The sequence below is a fragment of the Phoxinus phoxinus genome, assembly GCF_949152265.1.
Source record: "Phoxinus phoxinus genome assembly, chromosome: 5".
NCBI lineage: Eukaryota > Metazoa > Chordata > Actinopteri > Cypriniformes > Leuciscidae > Phoxinus > Phoxinus phoxinus.
The window spans coordinates 32,885,249-32,906,601 of NC_136880.1; the positions used below are offsets into that span (position 1 = coordinate 32,885,249).

Genomic DNA, 21,353 nt, shown 5'->3' on the forward strand with positions numbered 1-21,353 from the left:
TAGAAGAAAATCACTTTTTTTTAGCTTAACCCTATCATGAATTACATTTTCAAGTCCTTTTCGTATGCTTCGCATTGGTTAAATAAAAACTAAACTCGTAATCATATAACTAGTCTAGTTTGAGCTGCTGATGTTTATATTTTGCCATGTCCCTGGGTGCAATGCATCAATTTTCTCTAAGAAAATGTCTAATAATTTTTCTTCTTGTTAATGTTCTAATTAGTAATTTGTTTTGTGCGATTCCCCAATGGAAGTGAAGGTTTTTTTAGTGGGTAAACATGGCACAAACATTACCAAATATTAGCAATGGATTTGATAACTTTAATCCTCCTCATCTCTTTAATAGATACTTCCTAAAAATTCAACAGGCATATTAACTTTTTATGTTACAGAGCTCAAAAGGCACCACATAACAGCAATCTATTTGTCTCGTACTACAGTAATACTGATCACCCAATGGTTAAACCACATGCTGGACAGAGAAGGCAGTTTGCACCAAAAGCAAATTCAGTTGTTCTAAAATGTAAAATTTCACATTTATGCAGATTTTAGGGGAAATGTTTGTAAACATTACCAAGAAATATGTCAATTTTGTTTGTTATTGCTGGCAAATAACCATAATAAATTATGAGACCTGACTTACCTCCAGCAGGTTTCAAGAAACGTTAACCCTGCCACATGCTGAATTTCTGTGATATTTATTATCTCTCTCAATATGTTAGGTTTCAACCTTACTTGAATTGCTGAAACTACTCTAAATTTGTGATTTAATGTCAAGTTACAAATGTCAACTAAAGCTACAAGACAGCATAATTGAAACCACTGGTTCATTAAAACAATAGTTGAGGATTATATTTCTCCACATCCAAGTATAAAGTTTGAGAGAGAATAAAGTTGCTTTTCTACTCAGCATGTATTTCAAGCAGTCAAAAAGAGCCTTGAGTGGTCATTATTCAAATAAATACCAACACTTGATGAAATGAATTCAACAGACAGTTTCCACTGTAGACTGCTATTCATATTTATATCACAGAGACAGTTGGAGTCAGTTATTGAAACGGGAATAAACGCATAATTTTTGCATCATTGCAGGCATAGGACCAACTCTACTTTGTACAATACAGCCATCATCTGTCTAACATTGTTTCAGTAACTAACCCTATACCCCAAATCCTACCCTGTCCCCACCCCCCAACACACACGCACACACACAAAAAAAAGATATACATCCAACAAAAAAACTCCATGTTCTTAACCAGACCGAGGCACCACGATGGCTCAGCTCAGTGCATGACTATGGATCCTCCAGCACACTGTTAAACAGTTCAGCCTGAGGGTGAGACAAACAGCTCCTTTCCCAGCCAATACAGGATGAAAAGGGCTTACTGTGGGTATGTGAGACAAATTCATATTTCATCTGGAATTAAGCACAACGTGCTGAATGAGGTGTAACGAGAGAGAGAAAAAAAACGGGGGAAAAACGGCACCTGTACCTCCTCAATCTACGCAAAACAGTCGAGTACAAATCCAACCCAAGAAAAAAATCTGTTACTCCATATTTTAAGCAATAACATCAACAATAATTATAAAAATAATGAAGGCAGAATATAATAAAATAAAAGACTGTCATGATCTCGGTCTACTACATCTAACATGAGATTTGGTCAATCCTCTGAGCTTGAGGAAGAGTCTGAATTTTTCGGTGCCATGATGACATCATCCAAAATGGCCTCTCTGTCTGAACTATCATATCCACCTTGTGACAAACTGTCACCTCCGTCCATATCAAGAGCGCTTGGCTCCATCTTCACATCGTAGGCTGGAGTAAGGAAGTGGTGAGATGCCGTGAGGTGACCACCATCTTCCAAGTCCTCATCGTCCATCATGTAAGCGCCATCGGAAACTAATGTCTCGCCTTCGCCGCCTCCGAGGAGAGGGTCATCAGTCTGGATCGAAGGGGTGGAGAGGTAATGGCGATTCTTTTTGGGGATTGAAGCGTGGGGACTCAACAGTCTGTGGAATAAAGTCTCAGGCAAGAAGCCCTGAGATTGAAGAGAAGGTTCACATTAATTTCAATCAAATAGACTACTGACTATGATTGGACTATAAACGCTATACAACCTGGGTAGATGAGGATAACCACCGAGCTAATAAAGGAGACACTAACCGAATTGCGAACAGTCTCAGACCATTCCGGTGCTACAGCGTGGTCAGGATTCTCCTCCAGGTGCTCTCTCAGGTCCTGTAGTGCAGGCCCGTAAATTCCACCAAACTGAAAAGCAGGGGAGTATAAATCATTAAGACCAACTGAACTGCACCAAATATATCAAGAACAATAACAATCTAACAATATAGATTGGTGTATTTGTAGATTTTATTTAGCATTTTCCATGAATACATAAACTCTTATGCTCACCAAGGCTGCATTTATTTGATCAAAAATACAGTTTTTTTTTTTTTTTGATATTGTGAAATATTCCAACAAATTAAAATAACTTTTAATTTCTATTTTAGGCTGTTAAAATGTAATTTATTCCTGTGAAGACAAAGCTGAATTTTCAGTCTTTAGTGTCACTTGATTCTGCAGAAATCATTATAATATGCCGATTTGCTGATCAAACATAATAAATCTAGTTGTGTTAAATTATGGCAGAACTGCCAAATGTCTTCCCTCACCTTCTTGCCCGTCCTTATGTCTATGACCTTCACTCTCTCACTGCCAGTAAGTGCTGCTCCTTTCTCTATCCTCTTCCTCCTCCTCTTCCTTTTGGTCCGGTTCACCAGTAACTGCAAGAACGAGAGGAACATTATCAGGCGTGTCAGTCCAAAAAGAGCAGCTCAGCCTGAGTTTTTCACCTACCTCTAGCATGTCTCCCTCCACTTCATAATCTGGATTTTCTTTGAGCCAGTTGGGAAGGTCCCTCCTGCGAGGAGCATGGAGAACCCCTTCGGCATCTACCAGCTAAAGAAAAAAAGAAAGAAGCACATTATAGAGCTGGACATAAGGTATTTTATGTAAATGTAAACGTTACTTCTTCCCCAAAACTAGTTAGGCAAGTTTAATGAGGCTGCATTTCTGTACCTCGTGGTCCTTTCGCTTTTTGCGTGCACTCCCTTCACCGTTTGGCATCAGAGCTTGTTTAGAGAACGTCAGCTTCAGCCCCTCCTCCTAAAGAAAATGAAACAAACATTAAAGCAGAAGAAAGAGACACCATTGAGGTTCATAACGGTTCCTAAATGTCTGAACACCACCTCACCTTCAGGAGTTTTACTGTGAACTCTGATTCTTGGCCGTCAAGAACTTCTGCAGATAGGGCACTGCTGCTTTTGCGTCCCACTCGGGGGTAACCCACGTCATCGCTGAGGTCACGCTCGTCTGATGCAGCACTGAGCTGAATGTCAGATACGTAGCGGCGACCTGACGGCCAGTGCCCCATTAGAACCAGTGAACAGAGGTTGTCTATTCGGTTTATCAGCACACGGTCTTTGGGCCAATCGACTCTTAGAGGGTCAGTGAGGGACTCGGGTGGGGCGCCTTCTTGAGATGGTGTGAGTGAGAGGAGGCTGTTTTCTTCATCACCATCACACATCTTAAGAGCTGCTGTAGAGAGATCAGTCATTCTAGTTACAAATCTCTTATAAATCTACCCAAATTAACCATTACAGCTGAGCAAAGAAAAAAAACGTATAACAAGATTAGAATGATTGAGAAAATACATTTTCTAATTTATTTTTTTATGTTCCATGGAAGACAAAAAGTAATGCAAGTTTGAGTTTTATTTTTGAAAATGTAGATTTTGTATTTTTCTGGGTGAACTATTCCTTTAAGCTTAAGTAACAAACAATGCGTGAGCTGGCATGTTTGATTTATTTCTATGAATCTGTTTAATTATTTAATGCATTTATTTAATCAAATACAGTAAAAACAATAATATTGTGAAATATTACAATAATGTAAATAACAGTTTTAGTTTTTTCTGAAAATGTTATTTATTCCTGTAATGGCAAATCTGAATGCTAAATATTTTTGTGAAAACTGTGATGCTTTTTCCAGTTTCTTTGGGGAATAAAAAGATCCAGAGAACATTATTTGAAATAAAAACGTAATGCATCCTTGCAGAAGAAATTCAAAAAGAAATTATGTATTGTGGAAATATTGCCTTGACCGAACTGATTTTTAATGTATTTTTACTTGATAAAACATTGACTATAATTTTCGATTGGTAATGATTTAGCTGGATTGCACAAAAAAAGACATTTCAGAACAAAAAGCTATAATAAGAATTTCAAGATGCATACTGAACATAGGCTAAACACTAAGAAATAATATTTTCCTGCTGCAGGATACCATAAATGCAACAGCGTCCTCTCCTTACCTCGTTCTCTCTCTGCATCACTGTCTCCGCTATCATCCGAGCTGCCCGAATGACGGGAGGAAGACGACGAGCCCGAGTCTGAATCGGAATCAGAGTCTGAAGGCCCTTCACCTCTCTCTCCTCCTCCTTTTCTCTCACCCGGCCCATTGTTTTTGCTCTTCTTCCAGGCCCATCCAGCCTGAACTCCAACTTTGCCCTCAGAATGGGAGAGGAGCATGGCTGGGGAGTCTGACGGACAGAGGGTCTCCACCCCTAGCAGCCGAGACTCATCATCTAGGCTCTCCTCTTTGATACTGGTCGAATCCTGTGACTGACTTAACGAGTTAATCTGTGAAGCAGCTTGGGCTTGCTGGTTCTGGAGGTAGTCGAGACGGGCCTGACCGAATGAGTACTGTGGGTCAGAGAAGATGGAGAGTTCAGTGCGGCTGACGCCATGTCTAGCAGCAGCTAAGAGCAGCTCGTGGTCGTGCTGTGGGAAGCTCCACCAGTTGGGCAGATCAGAGGTGGGTGGTGCCAGACTGAGGCGTTCCTCTAACGACGGGTGAGCAAGAACACGTTCACGTAGCCGACACAGCAAGCTGACCCTGTAGAGTGTGCGCGAGGCTCGTTCTTCTGTGATGGGGGCTAGGGATTGGGACAGATCTTGAGATTCTAATAGAGGAAGAAGAGATAACAGTAGAAAACGTGTTATTATATAAAAAAAAAAACTATCATTGTAAACTACAACAAAAACAAAAAAAGTGTTTTGGGGACAATATTTGAATTTATATATGAATATTTGAATTTTAAAATTGCGTATCGACCATATTAATGTTATGGTCGATACACAATCAATAGCCAAAATTGAAATGCTATACTATTTTGTCTAAATACAGTAATTAATCATTTTCAAAATCCTCTTAAATTCTACAAGAGAATTTAGGCATCACAATGTATTTAATGTTATTTTTGTATTATTTATATTTTTGTAAATATTACCAATAATTTATTAGCTTTTATATTTTCAGTTCATTTGAAATTTTAGCCGTTTTGTTTTAGAACTTATGAGTTTGTGTCATTTTTATTTTTTTATTTCTATATAGATTTGTTTATTTCAGTTTTAGTACTTAAACTTCTTTCAGTTAACTGGCAAGGCAACATTCCTAAATTTCAAAGTTTTTAATCTGATATTTACATTTTATTTTAGCTTTGTTTCAGTTACCAAAAATGATTTTTAAGAGTTTTAGTTCACAATAACAACACTAATGTATCGTATTAAAAAATGGGATTTGCTAAAGATGCATGTTGTTCGTGTTTGTAAAGATCATTAGATAATGGCAAAAATAATCTAAACTTACAAATAAGAGACCTGAGTATTCATAATTAAATTTACAATATCAAATCAATATTGTTAACCTTAAAATGCATAATAATGGAAGAAATAGTAGATCCCGCATTCATAATCCAAACAAATTTCAATGGAATTAAATCAACTTAAACGCCAAACATGTTCTCATTCAATACCTTCTCCACGTGCAGGCCGAAGGTGACACACTTTCCGACACATGGACATGAAGCACTTGAAGTAACGCGTCAAGCTTTCATCTGTTTTTTTATCAAGCCGAGCAAACGAACGAAAATGATTCCAGTCCATATGATGCTCATCCCCTTCTAGAGCCTCTACCTCTTTCTTTATCCTTTCGACGCCAAAGGTCGATACCACCCTGTAAAAATCACACTCCTCCCTACGAGTCCACCTGAAACAGAGAAGTTTATGAGAAGACTGAAGAGGAAGCTTCGGTAACAGGTTTCTTGAGGAACATACCTTTGTTGTCGTTCTTGTCGGGCTATCTCTTTGAGTTTAGTGGCTTGTTCACACCGTCTACGTCTACGGTCGCCCTTCTCTGCTGCCTCCATCTTAAGCTGCTCTCGCCTGTAACTGCGTTGGTAGGCTGTGATAAGACGCCGTAGTCTGGCTGTAAGCGATGAGCTCGTCGGCCAATAACACAAATCTGATGATCCTGAAGATGGCCCCTCGACCTGCACAGGAACAGATCGATCCTCCACACAAATATCACCATCTGCATTCACCGAATCAGTCTGAGGAGCACAGTATCCACATTTATTATTATATCTAAATTCCTAATAACAACACCACAAGATAAATGTGCCAGAATTACACATACACGGGAACAAAAAAAATGAAGTGATTCAAAATGAACATACCTCATCATACACCTCCTTAGTGTGCCTTGTCGCAGGCTTAAATTCTGGATCTTCAGAGTACTTGTCGTAGTCTCCTCTAAGACACACACAAAAAATAAAAAATTAGCCTTAAATATACCAGTCAACCATATAAGCTGTATCATAATTCATCTGTAGAGATCAGCTCTATTTGAAACTGACCCCTCCCCAAGCTCTGGGTCTGCTGCTTGCTGCTCCGCATTAATGTCCTGCTCATTTGGACGGCCACATCGCTCAACAAAACACAAGCAGGGGTCAGCACGCATGGTGGTGTACATTTCATATCCTGAAATGGCAGAGTAATGAGGAAAAAACACATCAGGGATATGCAAAACTACATATTTTTGTCTTTGGCAGGTATCAGGACGACTTGGCCTTAAATCAAGATAAAATCTCCATTATACCTCACTAAGACCAAACTAATTTGTTAGTTGTTGTTAGAGGACTAAAAACATCAATTTTAAAAGACATGGTGGCAAAATTATAAGGAAGATCTTATACTATAAGGAAGACACCCTCGAAGATGACGAGGTTAATAAAGCCTACACATACCATGCTTATAGACTCCGATAAGCAGACAACGGTCAGCTTCAGCGTCCCACCAGCCAGACGGAACATCTTGCTGCTCCATTTCAGGCAACCAGATATCAATATCCCTGCAAGGAAACGCACTTTCTAATTTAAAGTAAAAAAACTATGATCAATGCATCAAAGAAAACTTAATTTTTAAGCTTGCTAGGCATTAAAAACATCCAAGAAGAATGTAAGATTTGGTGACAACTAAATTGTTAGTGTATGTTCAGTACATGACCACTTCATGAAATAAAATTTTTTGCACTTAGCAGATGCTTCTATTCAAAGCAATGATCATTTTTGAATTAAGATGAATAGTAATGCATTTAGCAGAGACTTATAAACAAAGTGATATTTTTTTAAGCAATGAAGTCAGACGATGACTATACCTTGCATCAGCTCCTCTTAATACAGAATCAGCATGCTCTCCAATGACCTCCTGCTTCAGGTAATACAGCATACGTACTCTCAGCAACACTCTGAAAAAGAGGGAGAATGAAATTAAGAAACTTACGCTAATATTTAGTTCAGCGTCATCAAACTGTCCCTGATGGGTCTAACATACTTGTTGCACTGATGTTTGAGGTGTTTTCGGTAACTGTCATCAAGCAGTAGACTGTCAGGATTGTACTTGCGGATCCACTCAACTTTCTGCACATCAAAAGAGCTTTGAGCCTTCACCCGCTTCCCCTTCCTGCCGCGAGGGACAGGGATGGACAGACCTAAAGGAAAGGAAAGAGTCATTATGCACCTCTATAAAAGCACATAGCCTGCTTAGCATGATGCCGTTTTAAAACCTACATAAGCTGTTGCATTCTAAAGCTCCTTTTCATTATCTCTGAGAAATGACAGAGCAGAAGTCATTTAATTTACATGGAGAGTGGTACGGTGTAGGAATAATCCGAACATTGATTAGCCCTATAAAACCAACTATACTTTTTTCCCCAGACATATTAACGGTCAATTATTTTGTGTGGATATTTTCACACATTCATTGTTCATTCATTTTACCATGGTAAATTAATGGAGGGTAATGGATGCCTCACGACCAATTTGAAAGTGAAAAATCCAACAATCAAAGGCAAATGTCGGAGATAGTGGAAAGGCCGCTTAAGGAAAAATGTTGACTCATGATAATCTAAAGAGCTCTACCACTACCTGAGGGTCTTTGCTGGTAGTATGAAAGAGTGTCAATTAAAGATTATAATGAGAGAAAGTAATACCAGAGTGATTAAGCAGAGCCTGTGGCTCTCGTCCATTCTCTGGAGGGGTGATTAACTCCCAGATGAAGCTTTTGATGTTCTCATCTCCACGGTAATGTATCAGACAGAAAACCAGGATGACGCGACAAATGGTTTCCACATCACGTTCACTGAGACGCCGTTTACAGCGAGCATGAGACAGGATATCCCGCCAGCGGCCCCATCTGTAGAGAGAAAGTCATGTTAAAATGTATGAAATCATAATTCCATGAAGTTTTTTCAAACATGAACAGGTGAACTAAAAAACGATTTCTTAAGAACTACATATGATAACGAAGAACAAGTTCACAAACCCATAAACAAGTAGGTGTTTCTCCACTCGGAAGCAGTCTGTGCGCCCATAACCTCCACCAGAATGCCGGTCTGAGCGCCGAGAGGCCCGAGATTGACGGGAATTATGGGGTGGGTAGTCGTCATCACTGTCCACGTCAGACAGATCACCCCCCTCTCCACGCAGGGTGGAATACTGACGCGTTTGCTTTCTTACTCTTGGTGTGTCAATCACAAGAGTGTTCTGAGTTTGCAAAAAATAAAGAGAAATTATGAAAAGGAACACTGGCAGAGAATAAAGGATACAGTAGCCACATTTTGAAGAAAAAAAAAACACACTTTACCTTCCTGTTGAAAGTGTCCATGTCAATGTCTGCTTTCTTGGCCCACTTCTGCCAGAACTCGGGATCATCCAGAGCAATATCTGTGCGGTTCTCAGACGCCACAAAGCTGGCCTTGGAGAAGGTGGATCCTTTGCCTTCACTTTCTATAGTGATGGTAGTTGCTCTTCTCTGAAGTATCTGATCGATGTCCTCCTCACAGAAACGACTGCCCTCGTCATTCTCATCCATTATGGCTGCATAAGCACCTTTGCGAAGCAAATCTTCTATCTCCTTCTTGGAGAACTGCTGGATCTGATGAAAGTTTATAGCACACCATTGAGTCATTTTGCATGTTTTAGTCAGCAATAACTCACCCAAACATATGTTTTGAACAACGATTTTCTTTTTTGGGCAAACCATTCTCTAATACAGCAATATAAAACACAGATTTCTTTCATTCTTACCCCGTTAACACTGTTGTCCTTGTTTCCACTCATGCTTTGCAGAACGGCTCGATCAAGCCCCAATTTAAGACTGGCTTTGTCCAACATCTCCCTCTCATAGGAGTTTCTGGTAATGAGACGATACACCTTTACCGCTTTAGACTGGCCAATGCGGTGACAACGTGCCTGAGCCTGTATGGAAGTTAAGAAAAAATATGAAACTGAACACCTGGGATAGAAAACAAGAACAGAAATCTTCTTTAATGCATTGAAATCACTATGAAGAAAAACATGGTATGAGATCCTCACTTGAAGATCATTCTGTGGGTTCCAGTCAGAGTCGAAAATGACACAGGTGTCAGCAGCAGTCAAATTAATGCCCAAACCTCCAGCCCGGGTACAAAGTAGGAAGACAAACCGGTCTGAATCAGGTTTACTGAACCGATCGATGGCTGCCTGTCGCAGGTTTCCTCTGACCCGCCCGTCAATGCGCTCATACAGGTATCTGATCAGACAGAACACATCAAATTTTTGACCTATCTTACAAGCAACGATGGTAGAATGAAAACTGGCTACAGTTGCTTCTCAAATCACACATTTTACATTTCTAAACATTTCTGCATTTCTGTACCTCTTGTGTATGAGGTAGTCCTCAAGGATGTCGAGGCACCGCACCATCTGGGAGAAGATGAGTACTTTGTGCCCACCAGCTTTAAGGCGAGGAAGCAGCTTATCCAGCAAGACCAGTTTCCCTGCAGAGCGCACCAGAGCCTGGAGATGAAAGTCTGAAGCCATAGGATCATATACAGCCCTCAGCTCAGCCACTATCTTCTCCTCAGCACCTGCAGGGAGGTGAGACAAAAAGTGGACAACAAAAAAAGATGAGCCATAAAAAAAAAATAAAAAAAAAATAAAATAAAAAAAAGAGTCAGTATGTTCAACCAATAAGCAGGAGTTTTTTTTCCAAGAACTACAAGACCAAAGATGTCACAGGTGAACTAAAACCTGTGCTCAACAACATGTAAACAAAGAGAAACAAGAGAAACTAAAAGGTAGGGATGTTACTGTGAGGTAGCTTTTGAATGCGCAATCACACATACTCTTTTGTATATTTAGACTTATAATTTGTGGGCATCAGGGAGCCGCTATCATTATGCAGGCTATTGAAATGGCTTTTGAATGCACGATCGCTTTTCACTTTCCCTTTCATATTCGCAATAACATGTACTCTGTTTATAGAGAGTAGCGGCACTGACCGCACATTTTACATTATATTTGTCAATGACGAATGAGGATCTGTTGTGCACCAAATCCTCTGCTACCATCGTCTGTCAGTCATCTCTCACATCGACACGCAATAAGTGAAATCTCTCCTGCTGCGACTCTGCAGCCCGTTCTGTATGGAGCAGAGCAGGCGCTTTCAATTTATAATTGTAGCGTCCATTGTCCAGCTGAACTAAATGTTTTTTATTTCTATAAAAAAAAGCAAAGCGAGGGGCTGTGCCGCGGTGGCCAAGTAATGTAATCAATGTATGGCCGAACACTGTGTAACACCGGTAACAGGCTACAGCAGCAAACCTACTCCAAGAGAACAGCCATAAATTCTGTACCTGTAATGAGGTAAGGGTGGTTGCAGCACTTTCGAAGTTCCATCATTGTATTGAGGAGATTCGGTACATTGCTGTTATGTGTGGCGCCCATGCTAAGGAAGTTGAAGTTACGCTCTAAAATAGCTCGGTAATACTTCTTCTGTACATCAGTCAACTCCACCTGGGGACCAGAGAAATTGATGCATTCAGAACTTACAAAAACAGAGAATTAAAAAACTTGAAACGGTACTGTTGCTCAATCATACCTCAATAATGGTTTCTTGTTTTGGGGCGAGGTTCTTTTCTACATCTTCTTTCAATCTACGCAGCATCATGGGCTTCAGAATTGACTGCAGTTTCTGGACCTGATAATCACAGATGGTGATAGAATGTTGAGAACGGCTGACACTCTCAAAAGAGGAAATGTTACCTGCCAATTTTTTTAAAAAATAAATACAAATCTCAGCGTTTCTTTACCTGCTCCTCAGTTTTAAGATCTCCAAACTCACGCAAAAACTCTATCTCAGAGGGGAACTGGGCTGGTTCCAGAAAGTGCAACAGACTGAATAGCTCCTCTACTGTGTTTTGAAGTGGAGTGCCTGTCAACAACACTTTATGCTCCTGAAAAGGGAATAAAGAGAGAGACGTTAATTAATCACGCGTCGCTTAACCCCCTTTTTTTGTATCTAACAAATATTTTCAGGGTCTTTTAAGGAGGGCAAAAAATGAAAGGTGATAAACTCTTACAAGGTCAAGCATCTTGAGGCTGTCGAGAAGTTTGCAGTTTCTGTTCTTCAAACGGTGAGCTTCATCAATAATTACGCAGCGCCAAGAAATCTCCCTCAGCTCTGGGCAGTCTGATAAAATCATCTCAAAGGTTGTGATCAGAGCATCAAACCTATAGGCCCCTGGTATAAAGTGTCCCTAGAGAAGACAGAAAAGAGCACAAAGGAGAGAGGAAGTTAGAATGGGGCTATCAAAATATCATACTAGTATAAACAACCTTTCAACATCCAACAACTAACTTTCTGCTCAGCAGTTTTATTTTAGTATCATTTATTACTATAGTATTTATTCATATTTGTAGATTTCAGATAGTTTTATATTATTGTGTGCTTTTATAATTTTTAATATGAATGAATGATGAAACTGATGAGAAAGAAACACAGAATGCATCTATAACAACCTTGTCATCTTTGCAGTACATTTCATACTGCTGGATCATCTGTCTACTGGCCAGACTGCCGTGGTAAACTATAGCATTCATGTCAGTCCAAGTGGAAAACTCTCTTTCCCAGTTTGTGATTGTGGAAAGAGGGGCAATGATAAGGAACGGCCCCTGGACCCCTGTAGCATACTCCTCTGATAGCAGGGCTATGGACTGAATAGTCTTCCCCAGACCCATCTCATCTGCCAGAATGCAGTTTTGCCTGTGGGAAATAATGAATACAGAAAAGAGGGTGTAAGAATTGAACAAAGAGGAACAACATTTTCTCCAAAAATAAATTATAGCCTACCGTTTTGCCAAACCACTCAATCTCAGCACTGAAATAACAATTTTTTACCATGAAATTGTTTGATGAATACAATTTTGGTGACAACAATAGATTGTACCATGGAAAAAAATCAACTAAGATCCTTAAATGTCACCACATTTTGTATTAATTTCTCAGAACTGCCTGCAGTCCTGCCAGAACCAGATGGTAATAAAGAAGAAATGAGCCTGCATTTATCATTTGAGTAAGGCCATAATTCAAACAAGGATCCCAGGGTGAATGTTCTGTTAAGGACGCCCACAATCCTCATCAGGAGGCTGTTGATGTGTCCAAATAGTATGCTGTCAAATTATTTACTTTGGTTTTGTATCTCAGAGCTACTGTCTGCTCACTGCTGTAGCATTTGATCAGTAGCAGGTGGTATTTATAGTTGAGTGGGAGGGGAAAATCTCAATCTAGAAAGCATTTTTATATACCCCTTACTAGGGAATGAATCATCAATATTTTTGGTTGATTTTTCTGGAAGAGAAAGCTTGCCAATTTAAGAAGCCGCATGCGTGTTAATTTTGTCAACTAGGATTACATAAGCCTAAAGATTTATCAGAGCTAATAAGTATAAAACTAAAAATTAAAGGGATCTTTAAACATTCACCAGTGTGGAAGGTTCTTCAAAATGCATGGAAGGCTAAACATTTTTTTTAAAGGTGTGGATGTCTTTAAAACACCCTTTTTTGTTGATAAGCTAAATTGTATAACTTCTTAGTGTATCAGCAGTGTATTTACCTGTTGTACCAGTTAAAGAGCAGCCAGTTAACTCCCTCCAGCTGGTACTCTCTGAGCTGGTTTCCATTCTTATACTCTCTGCACTCATCAAGCTTCTTCCAGGCACTTGCAGCAGGTCGAGGCTGATGGAAGAGGAAGACTTGTTAATAATTCACCACTGTCTCATCTGTTTCTTAATGAAAACTAAAGAATACAGACAGGGTGAAAACGCTCTGGTGACCAGACACTGAGAAGAGAGAGGAAGAGGTGGATACAACAGTATGCAATTATTGAGTTTCAAGACAGTATCTCACAGTTCTCTTGAGTCTGGGCGGGCGACTTTCAATCTTCCTGAATTCTTCCACTTTGCCTTCATCAACATCCTCCTTTAGCTCCCAAGTAGCATCTTCATACGGCAGAGAGCACCACTTCACCAGGTAGTACACAACCGGCTGGGAGAGGGAAAACAGTGTTTTTGGCAGTCATATTTGTGCAGTTTGAATTAAATATGATTAGATAAGAAGAGGTACAAAGAAACAACAAACAAAACTAAATATATTTTTAAATCACACTCTCTTTGCTGGCTATGCACAGTAAACCAGTGTAGTCTGACTCAAGAATAAATGACTTTAATAAATGAGTCAAACAGACTCACACACTCATGCATTATCGGTTTGAATAAGCAAGTTTCTCATCTGACATTTGCAAATTGGTTCTGTGGTCGATAAATCCTTACCTCCCCATTGTCTTTATCAACACTATGTGACTCATCCAAAATTCGATCAGCCTCCACATAGTCTGGATTGAAAGGTTCCTCCTCCTAAAACACAGGAAAGAGTTCCAGGTATACTTAAGAAAATCTCACTAATTTTGAGGATAATTTACAAGCCATATGACTTATACTACCAACCAAACATAGGAATATTTGCCCAATTTCAACTTTATAGGGCCTCACCTCTTGGAATAGGTTCCTCATTTGTGCATGTTTTGTCTTGAATCTTTTCATCTTCTGATGGATCCTCTTGTCTCTCTCCAGCTGCTCAAGACTGGCCCATTCACAGTGCATGTATGAGCTAGAAAAACATTAAAAAAATTTCAAGGGATAAAAAAGACATTTCCACAAATAAGGGTTGAGAAAACAGTTGATGACTTACTAGTTTTTATATTTGACAAAAAATTCCTCCACATTAGTATACTGCCCTGGAGACACCTGCATCAGGACAAGAAAATACCATGAAGGTTTAGTCAGAATATAATAATACAAGATTTTTGTGAATGCCAGTGAGAAACAGACACTTACCTCCTTTTTGGTCAGCCGCATAGACAATATTTTATCCACAATAGCAGCATCCTCCTCACTTGGATTCTCCTGAAACACAAATCAGAAACATGCCCACACACATGAAGATAAAGAAAATAGTCCTACCACAGTTACATACATAAGCATTCTTTTATTATGACTGGTGACAATGTGCCAAACTGTAAACTAGTTATGAAAAGGGAACAAATGGCAATGAATAGTATGCTGACGCACCACAAAAAACTGCATGCTTGGAAGACCGTCCCCATCCAGCTCCTGCTGTAGTTCCACTCCCATGGACTGGACATGCCCTGGAGCAGACACAGGAGTTGTGGTCACATCAACATCTGCGTCCATCTCGTCTTCATCATCTGTGATTTTAATGTCCAAATCCTCTGTGTACTTCTTCCGCTTCACCTGGCGGTTAGAACGTCGCTTCTGTTGGGAGAACAGAATCACAGTAGAGTTAACGAATCCTGTTTATGGCATTGATCTGATGCTCTATATTCAAAATTCGATGTCACATAATGCACTTCTAACACCTGCCCACACGTACAACACTTGAGTGGCTTAATATGGCTCCAATATTACAGTAATAGGTAAATGTGTAAGTAATACCTGTGACATTTCTTCCTCCAGTGTGCGGGGCGAAACAGGTGGGCTTAGATCTACATCTGAGTGGTCAGAGGATGGATTTCTTTTCCTTTTCTTACCACCCACTAGCGTGATGGTGCTATGGAGAGGGAATAAAGTGTAAGAACAAAACAGGCAGAGGCAAATACATCAATGAGTCAAACTCTTCTAGGAAGGATTAAAAAAAAATCTCAACTTACTTAAGCTTAGTCTTGGATTTACTTTTACTGCCTCCACCTCCAGCAACCACTCCTGGAGTCTTCGCCTTGGATTTCTTGTCTCCTCCCACCACCACTTTCCCTCCTCCCACACTTGGGCTTTTCTTCTTGCTCCCTCCACCACCACCTCCTTTCTTTTTTGCTCCAGCAGCCCCTGGAACGCCCTCTAGGTCTGCTGAGGTCTGTCCGGCAGGCAGTTCGTCCTGGTTGAGCACACGGGGGATGTTCCTTTCGCCCCTGGCTTTGGCTCGTGCGATGGCCTCAGCAACAATGCGATTTGCTTTCTCCTGCTTGCACAGGGTTTCTACTCTCCGAACGGGCTCCTGGGCCTTCACCAAACGCACACCGGAAGACGCAGCTGTAGTGGTGGTGCAGGACGCAGAGCCGCCAGCTGAGGTATTGATGACTTTAACCACAGAAACAGTTCCACCAGCACTGGAAACAGTGTTTGACTGCAGGGAAAAGGTGATATTTTTTTTCAAGCAGTGTATTTTGCCAGCATCTCAACAAAATGGTTGGAAACAGAAAATCAGTTCTTATTCAGAACTGGTTCCATTTAAAACAAGAAATTACTCTAAGAGGACAATGACTGAGTTGCATACAGTTACAACTAAGTACAAGACTTAAATCTTTCTAGTTACTTGCTGATTGTTCATATGACAACAAAATACACATTATGCATTTTGTCAGTAGTACTGTAAAGAAAAAAATATTTAAAAGTTACAGCAACTTTTTGTTTTAGTATATTTTTTATTATTTACATAATGCCAGTTATTTGATTTCATTTATGCAGCAATAACACAATCAAACAATTGGCTTTAATTATTAAAAATCATTCTTAAAAAGTTTATTTTAAAAGTCTGTGTAAATGTCCCTTTCGCAATAAGTTCATTTATTATTGAAACTCCCTCATTTGGCAATTGCATTTTCTTTAATCAAACCTTTTTACTTCAGGGTACTAAAAACAATGTTGAACCATTAAGGAATCAGAGTCATCATAAGAAAATGGAACCAGAAACATTTTAAAAAACTGTATACATAATATCAAACATGTTTTAATAACTTTAAAACAATACTTCATATTCTTCAGATTCCAAGTGGTACACAAATAATAGCATCAAAGAACATCACAGAGGCATAAAACAGACGTGAGGAAATGTCCTACCTGTGGCTGCAGCAGTAGTTTAAGAGGCACTGCTAGTCTTTGTCCTCCTTGGCCTTGAGAAATCTGCACCACCTGAGGGCTGCCACCAATATTAGCCCCCCCAGAAACCAATTGAAACTGTTGCAAATAAAGGAAAAACTTTCCATCACCACCAAGTTACAAGGAAAAGCACATCTTCCAACACACGACTTGTCCTTTTACTCACCTTGGCTCCCTGTTGGTTGGGCTGCTGTTGAACTTGCAGCTGAATGGTGAGCACTTTCGGCTGTGCACCCGTTTGACCCGCCTTAGCTTGGGCGAGAGCTGCCAGCTGGCCTCCCTGCAGGACCAACTTCCCTGGCAGAGAGCCCAACACCAGCCTGTGCTGCTGGCCCTGCTGACCCACCCCTGACGTTCCCCCTAACGTCACCATCCCAGTCTGGCCAGCTCCACCTTGCGAGGGCTGCTGTAGCACCAGAGTGATCCTCTTTGCATCACCCTGAATGGAGAAATAGCTATTAGGAATCTGAAAGCAAAAATAAATTAATTCTGAAAGCAAAAAAGAAGAGGCAGCACTATAAAAAGTGCAGAGACCAGTGTTAATACAGTATCATTGATATACTATTTAATAATAACCCTGGCAGAGACTGACCTGCTGTTGCACTGCTGAAAGGGTGACACCTTGAGGTCGGACGGCTGCTGTCGTCGTTCCAGGGGATGTAACGGTCGACGCTTGGGCCTGTGTTTGTAATGCCAGCTGCGTCTGAGGCTGCACCTGCGCCTGAATCTGTGCTGACTGTGATGGTGACTGCAGCTGCGTCTGCGCAGGTATCTGCACCTGCGATTGGGTCTGGGGCATTGAGGTCAATAACACCTGCTTCATCGGACCATTTGAAGTCTGAACAAGCCTTTGCACTCCAGTGCCCACTTTGACCTGCCCCTGACCAGGAGATGTGGCATTTAATACTGTCCCCCCAGAAACAACCGTCATCCCTGGCCTAAGAGGGGTCCCTGTCAGAACTCTAGAGAGTGTGAATTTCCCTGGAGAGCCTGTGGCTCCTGTGACACCCTGCAGCACTTGAGTCTGACCCTGAGGGCCTTTCAGAATTACAATTTTTGGAGCAGATTGCCCTGCCGCCTGTTGCGTAACCGCAGTGATTTGCTGAGTGTGCAGCTGCTGGGTGGCGACTTGAGCCCCTGACACAGGTACTCCAAGGGGGGAGCTCAGCAGGACCGTTGCCGCCCCACTGCTGTTATTGGCCACCGAGAGAGAGGGCTGAACTGAAATCTGAGCCGGGTTAAGAGAGACTTCATGCGACATCTGGGTGGGCTGCTGTGTTGGAAGGGTCTGCAGTGGGACGGAAACAGGAGTTGCGACAGGCGTTGGAACTGTGACAACATCACTGAGCACAGGGACACCAAGATCCGGTGTGGGGTCCATAGGTGGGTCCACTTGGCCCAGTGCCATCTTTAGCGCCTCCTCAACTGGGTCTGAGGAGCCCTGGGAGAACGCATCCTCAGGCAGGGAATCCAAATTGAACAGTGGTGTGTCATCAAAGAGGTCCATAATAGGGTCTGCCATATTGTTAAATAGTTTGTGAAAAAAGAATTTGTAATATCCAGTGTCGGTACAAAAACAACCAACAAATCCGAAGAGATTCTGTAGGTATGCTGAAGAAAGGAAGAGAGATAGATATAAATCTTCATCAAGTTTATTTTTTAATTATTTACATAAATAAGGTCAGTTTCTGGATTACATTTATGCAGCAAGCATCGAATGTAATAATTGGCCTTAATTATCAAAAGTATATAGGCCTAATAATACATTACATAAAAAATATTTATAAAAATTATATCTTAATCATATCTTTTGCAAGTATCATCATCAAGTCCAACATCACTATCAATCAAGTTCACATTTATAGATCATAACACTTCTAACTTGTCAAATTTATCAGTAATGCAAACATCCATCATACCTAATATGTAAATTTCAATATACTGATGACAGGTAAACTTACCTGAAATGAATGATCAGGGAGTGAGGAACAGGAAAAGAGAGAGTCCACCGGTTTACCCTCCTTCACTCTCTCTCTCTTCCTCCCCTCTATCCTCTCCTACTCTCTGGAATTACTTTTTGCTTCTCTGGTTGGAGTGAACACTAAGAGATCCATCAATAAATGTGTGTATTGATGCTCTGGAGAAAACAAGAAAAGATAGGATAGGAAAACACATTAATTAAACCATTTACACTAAATAGGTGCTGCATCTGATGGAATGGCAACGCCATCCCTTAACACAACATCATGGCATCAATGTCACTTAACAAGTAGCATAACGTTGTTTTTAAAAGTCAAAGAGTGCAAATATGTATTGTCTACGTCATGTTCTTTAAAGTCAATCGCAAATCATATAATTGATGTTTAGATAAAATAAATCAATACTGTCTTCCTTGACTTGCCATCAATGTGGAACAACAGTCCTAAACCAGACACTCGACAAACCACATCAATGTTCACAATGGCGATTCCTATTGCTATAAATGCTAAATATGTGCTCGATCATTTTGTTTTACTCTGACGGCCAATTTAAGCTGTATCAGTGACCCTCCATCATTCATAATACATCTCACAGTCTCTCGTTCGGACTCTCAATCTCTCTCATCAACAAACCGGACCAAACCAAAGGCAACGTGCTACAAAACCATAGCCCGACTACGAACAGACATGGACAAGGCCGCAAAGCTGTTTCGACTTGGCTAGGGCGTATTTTTAACTAAAATATACCCATATAACGCTGCCATCCACTGCCCCAACTTTCCCCGCAATAATTTCGGGGTGCTAAATTTACCTTTGCATCGACACACATGGCTTTCTCCGTCTCACAACACTGTACGATTACAGGAAACGGCCAGCGTAGAGCAGGAACTAACATCTTGCCAGCGCTAGGTCGAACGCCCAGCCCCCATCTCATCTGCTATTCGCTGATTGGCCCATCATCAGAAGGGCTGTCAAAAGATAAACATTCCATTGGTGGAACAAGTTGTCTGTCATTCCAGTGTGCGGAATTACAGGGCGGGAGACATTAATGGGTATCGGTCGTACGGGGTAGTTTGGTTGAGGCTGCACTAAATGCGGCCTACTTGTTATCACCGGTTTTGAGATGCTCGCTTGATAGAATTTAAACATTTACATTTAAAAATTCGTAATGACTATTATTTCGGGGGGGGGAAAACAATGTCGTATAATTTTACGTTATGAAATCGCATTTTTCCCAAATGTATCCAAATGCAAGCTTGTGATGCTGAATGAAACATGAATACTCGCATGTTATAGTATAGCATATAATTAATTTGTCTTACTTAGATGGATCCAAAAATATTGATAAATTTAGTTGATGGGTTTATGGCTGTTTTATAAGAGATGAAACATGAAAACATATTAAAAATAAAGATAGCCTATAATTAAAATGCCACCACAAAAGACACTCAGATGATGTCAAAACACTTTCAATATTATTTGCATTATTCATTATCTTGATTAAAACAAAAAGATTATATAAAAATACATATATAATGCATCTATTAATTTTACACTGCACTAAATTTACACATGTGTTTGGGCAAATTAATCATAAATAACTTACATCTCATAAATTATTTCACCTGATTAAATTTCAAACAGCAGGCTTTATGGATGATGTAAAAACACTTTCAATAATATTCAAATCATTAATTATAGTGATTAGAACTAAAATTCATATGAAAAATAAATATTTATAACATTTGCTAGGACAAATTAATCATAAATAACTTACATCCACATACATTTTTAACAGTTTTACCACAATTTCTTGTCATGATGTGGCCTTTCATATACAAAAAGAAATGCTCAAAGACAGGTTAGAAAAATAAATTACTATTGAATCAACATCAGTGATTCTTTCCTTTCTTTCAGTTTACTTTTCTCCCTTTCCTTATCATTTGCATGCTGCCATGCTCTCTTTCTTCCCTTGTTCTGTATGTGAATAAGTGTGTCTTTAAACCAATGCAGCGTAACTTATTGATTGTGACAGCCCACCCTGCAAAGTCCATAGGAGTCCAGTGTATACTTGCACTTCTGCTTGCCAAAAACTCCATCTGCCTTGCTCGACCAGTGCCACTGTAGTTCGTATCCGTTATCCATTATGCCTATGCTGCTATCTCCGATGATTCCTGGTAAACCATGCCAGCTCTGATGCTGAGAGCTATATTTACAAACAGCTGTTGTTACAGGTAAAATACCTCATTTAGAGAAGGAACACAGGTTGAGGACATATTACATTTCAGACAGAATATGTGGATTTTTAGTTAAGGGAGTCAATTTAATGAGATTTATCTTTACAAATCTTTATAATATACACACACAGCTCCATAAGCAGGCAAACATAGACATGAGAAACAGAAACCTCACAAAGATAAGCTATATTTTAATTTTTCGTTTCATTAAAAGTGATTTTAGAAATTGAATTTTAGTCAGAAAATTTAAATACATAATTTCAAAAATATTATTAGGACAGTCACATTGTATCTTCCCCCAATGACAGTTTTCAGTTTAACCATACACATGAGCATATTATCTGAAATACATTATAAAAACATTAAAACTAATTTTAGAATTATATATTTTTTCCAAATCTTCTTCTCAATGATATTTAATTATAATATTACATATATTATAATAATATTAACAATATTTCTAAA

At 39.9% G+C, this 21,353-nt stretch overlaps 1 protein-coding gene across 4 annotated transcripts; it reads right to left on the minus strand.

Moving 5' to 3' along the window:
* Positions 1–234: 234 nt before the first annotated feature.
* Positions 235–19,583, minus strand: chd8 (chromodomain helicase DNA binding protein 8). Of its 4 annotated transcripts, none has more exons than XM_079613925.1 (39): positions 19,463–19,583; positions 18,634–18,809; positions 17,265–18,283; positions 16,839–17,111; positions 16,634–16,750; positions 15,451–15,920; positions 15,236–15,350; positions 14,852–15,055; positions 14,618–14,686; positions 14,472–14,527; positions 14,273–14,390; positions 14,054–14,137; positions 13,632–13,769; positions 13,339–13,460; positions 12,246–12,489; positions 11,807–11,983; positions 11,537–11,680; positions 11,326–11,424; positions 11,081–11,240; positions 10,102–10,312; positions 9,780–9,975; positions 9,492–9,662; positions 9,049–9,339; positions 8,728–8,948; positions 8,396–8,598; positions 7,738–7,894; positions 7,562–7,651; positions 7,152–7,255; positions 6,762–6,885; positions 6,582–6,657; positions 6,181–6,455; positions 5,880–6,112; positions 4,377–5,027; positions 3,258–3,598; positions 3,083–3,169; positions 2,861–2,962; positions 2,677–2,787; positions 2,168–2,272; positions 235–2,042 (listed from the first exon to the last, which is right to left on the minus strand). In XM_079613925.1, exons 3-39 carry the CDS (start codon positions 18,192–18,194, stop codon positions 1,665–1,667), a joined length of 7,647 nt encoding a protein of 2,548 aa, XP_079470051.1. In that variant the 5' UTR covers positions 18,195–18,283; positions 18,634–18,809; positions 19,463–19,583; the 3' UTR covers positions 235–1,664. The 4 variants fall into 4 exon arrangements, with proteins under 4 accessions (XP_079470051.1, XP_079470050.1, XP_079470049.1 ...); XM_079613924.1 differs by having other exon boundaries at positions 3,258–3,601; XM_079613923.1 differs by lacking the exon at positions 19,463–19,583 and having other exon boundaries at positions 16,839–17,138; positions 18,634–18,772.
* Between the last annotated feature and the right edge of the window lie 1,770 nt (positions 19,584–21,353).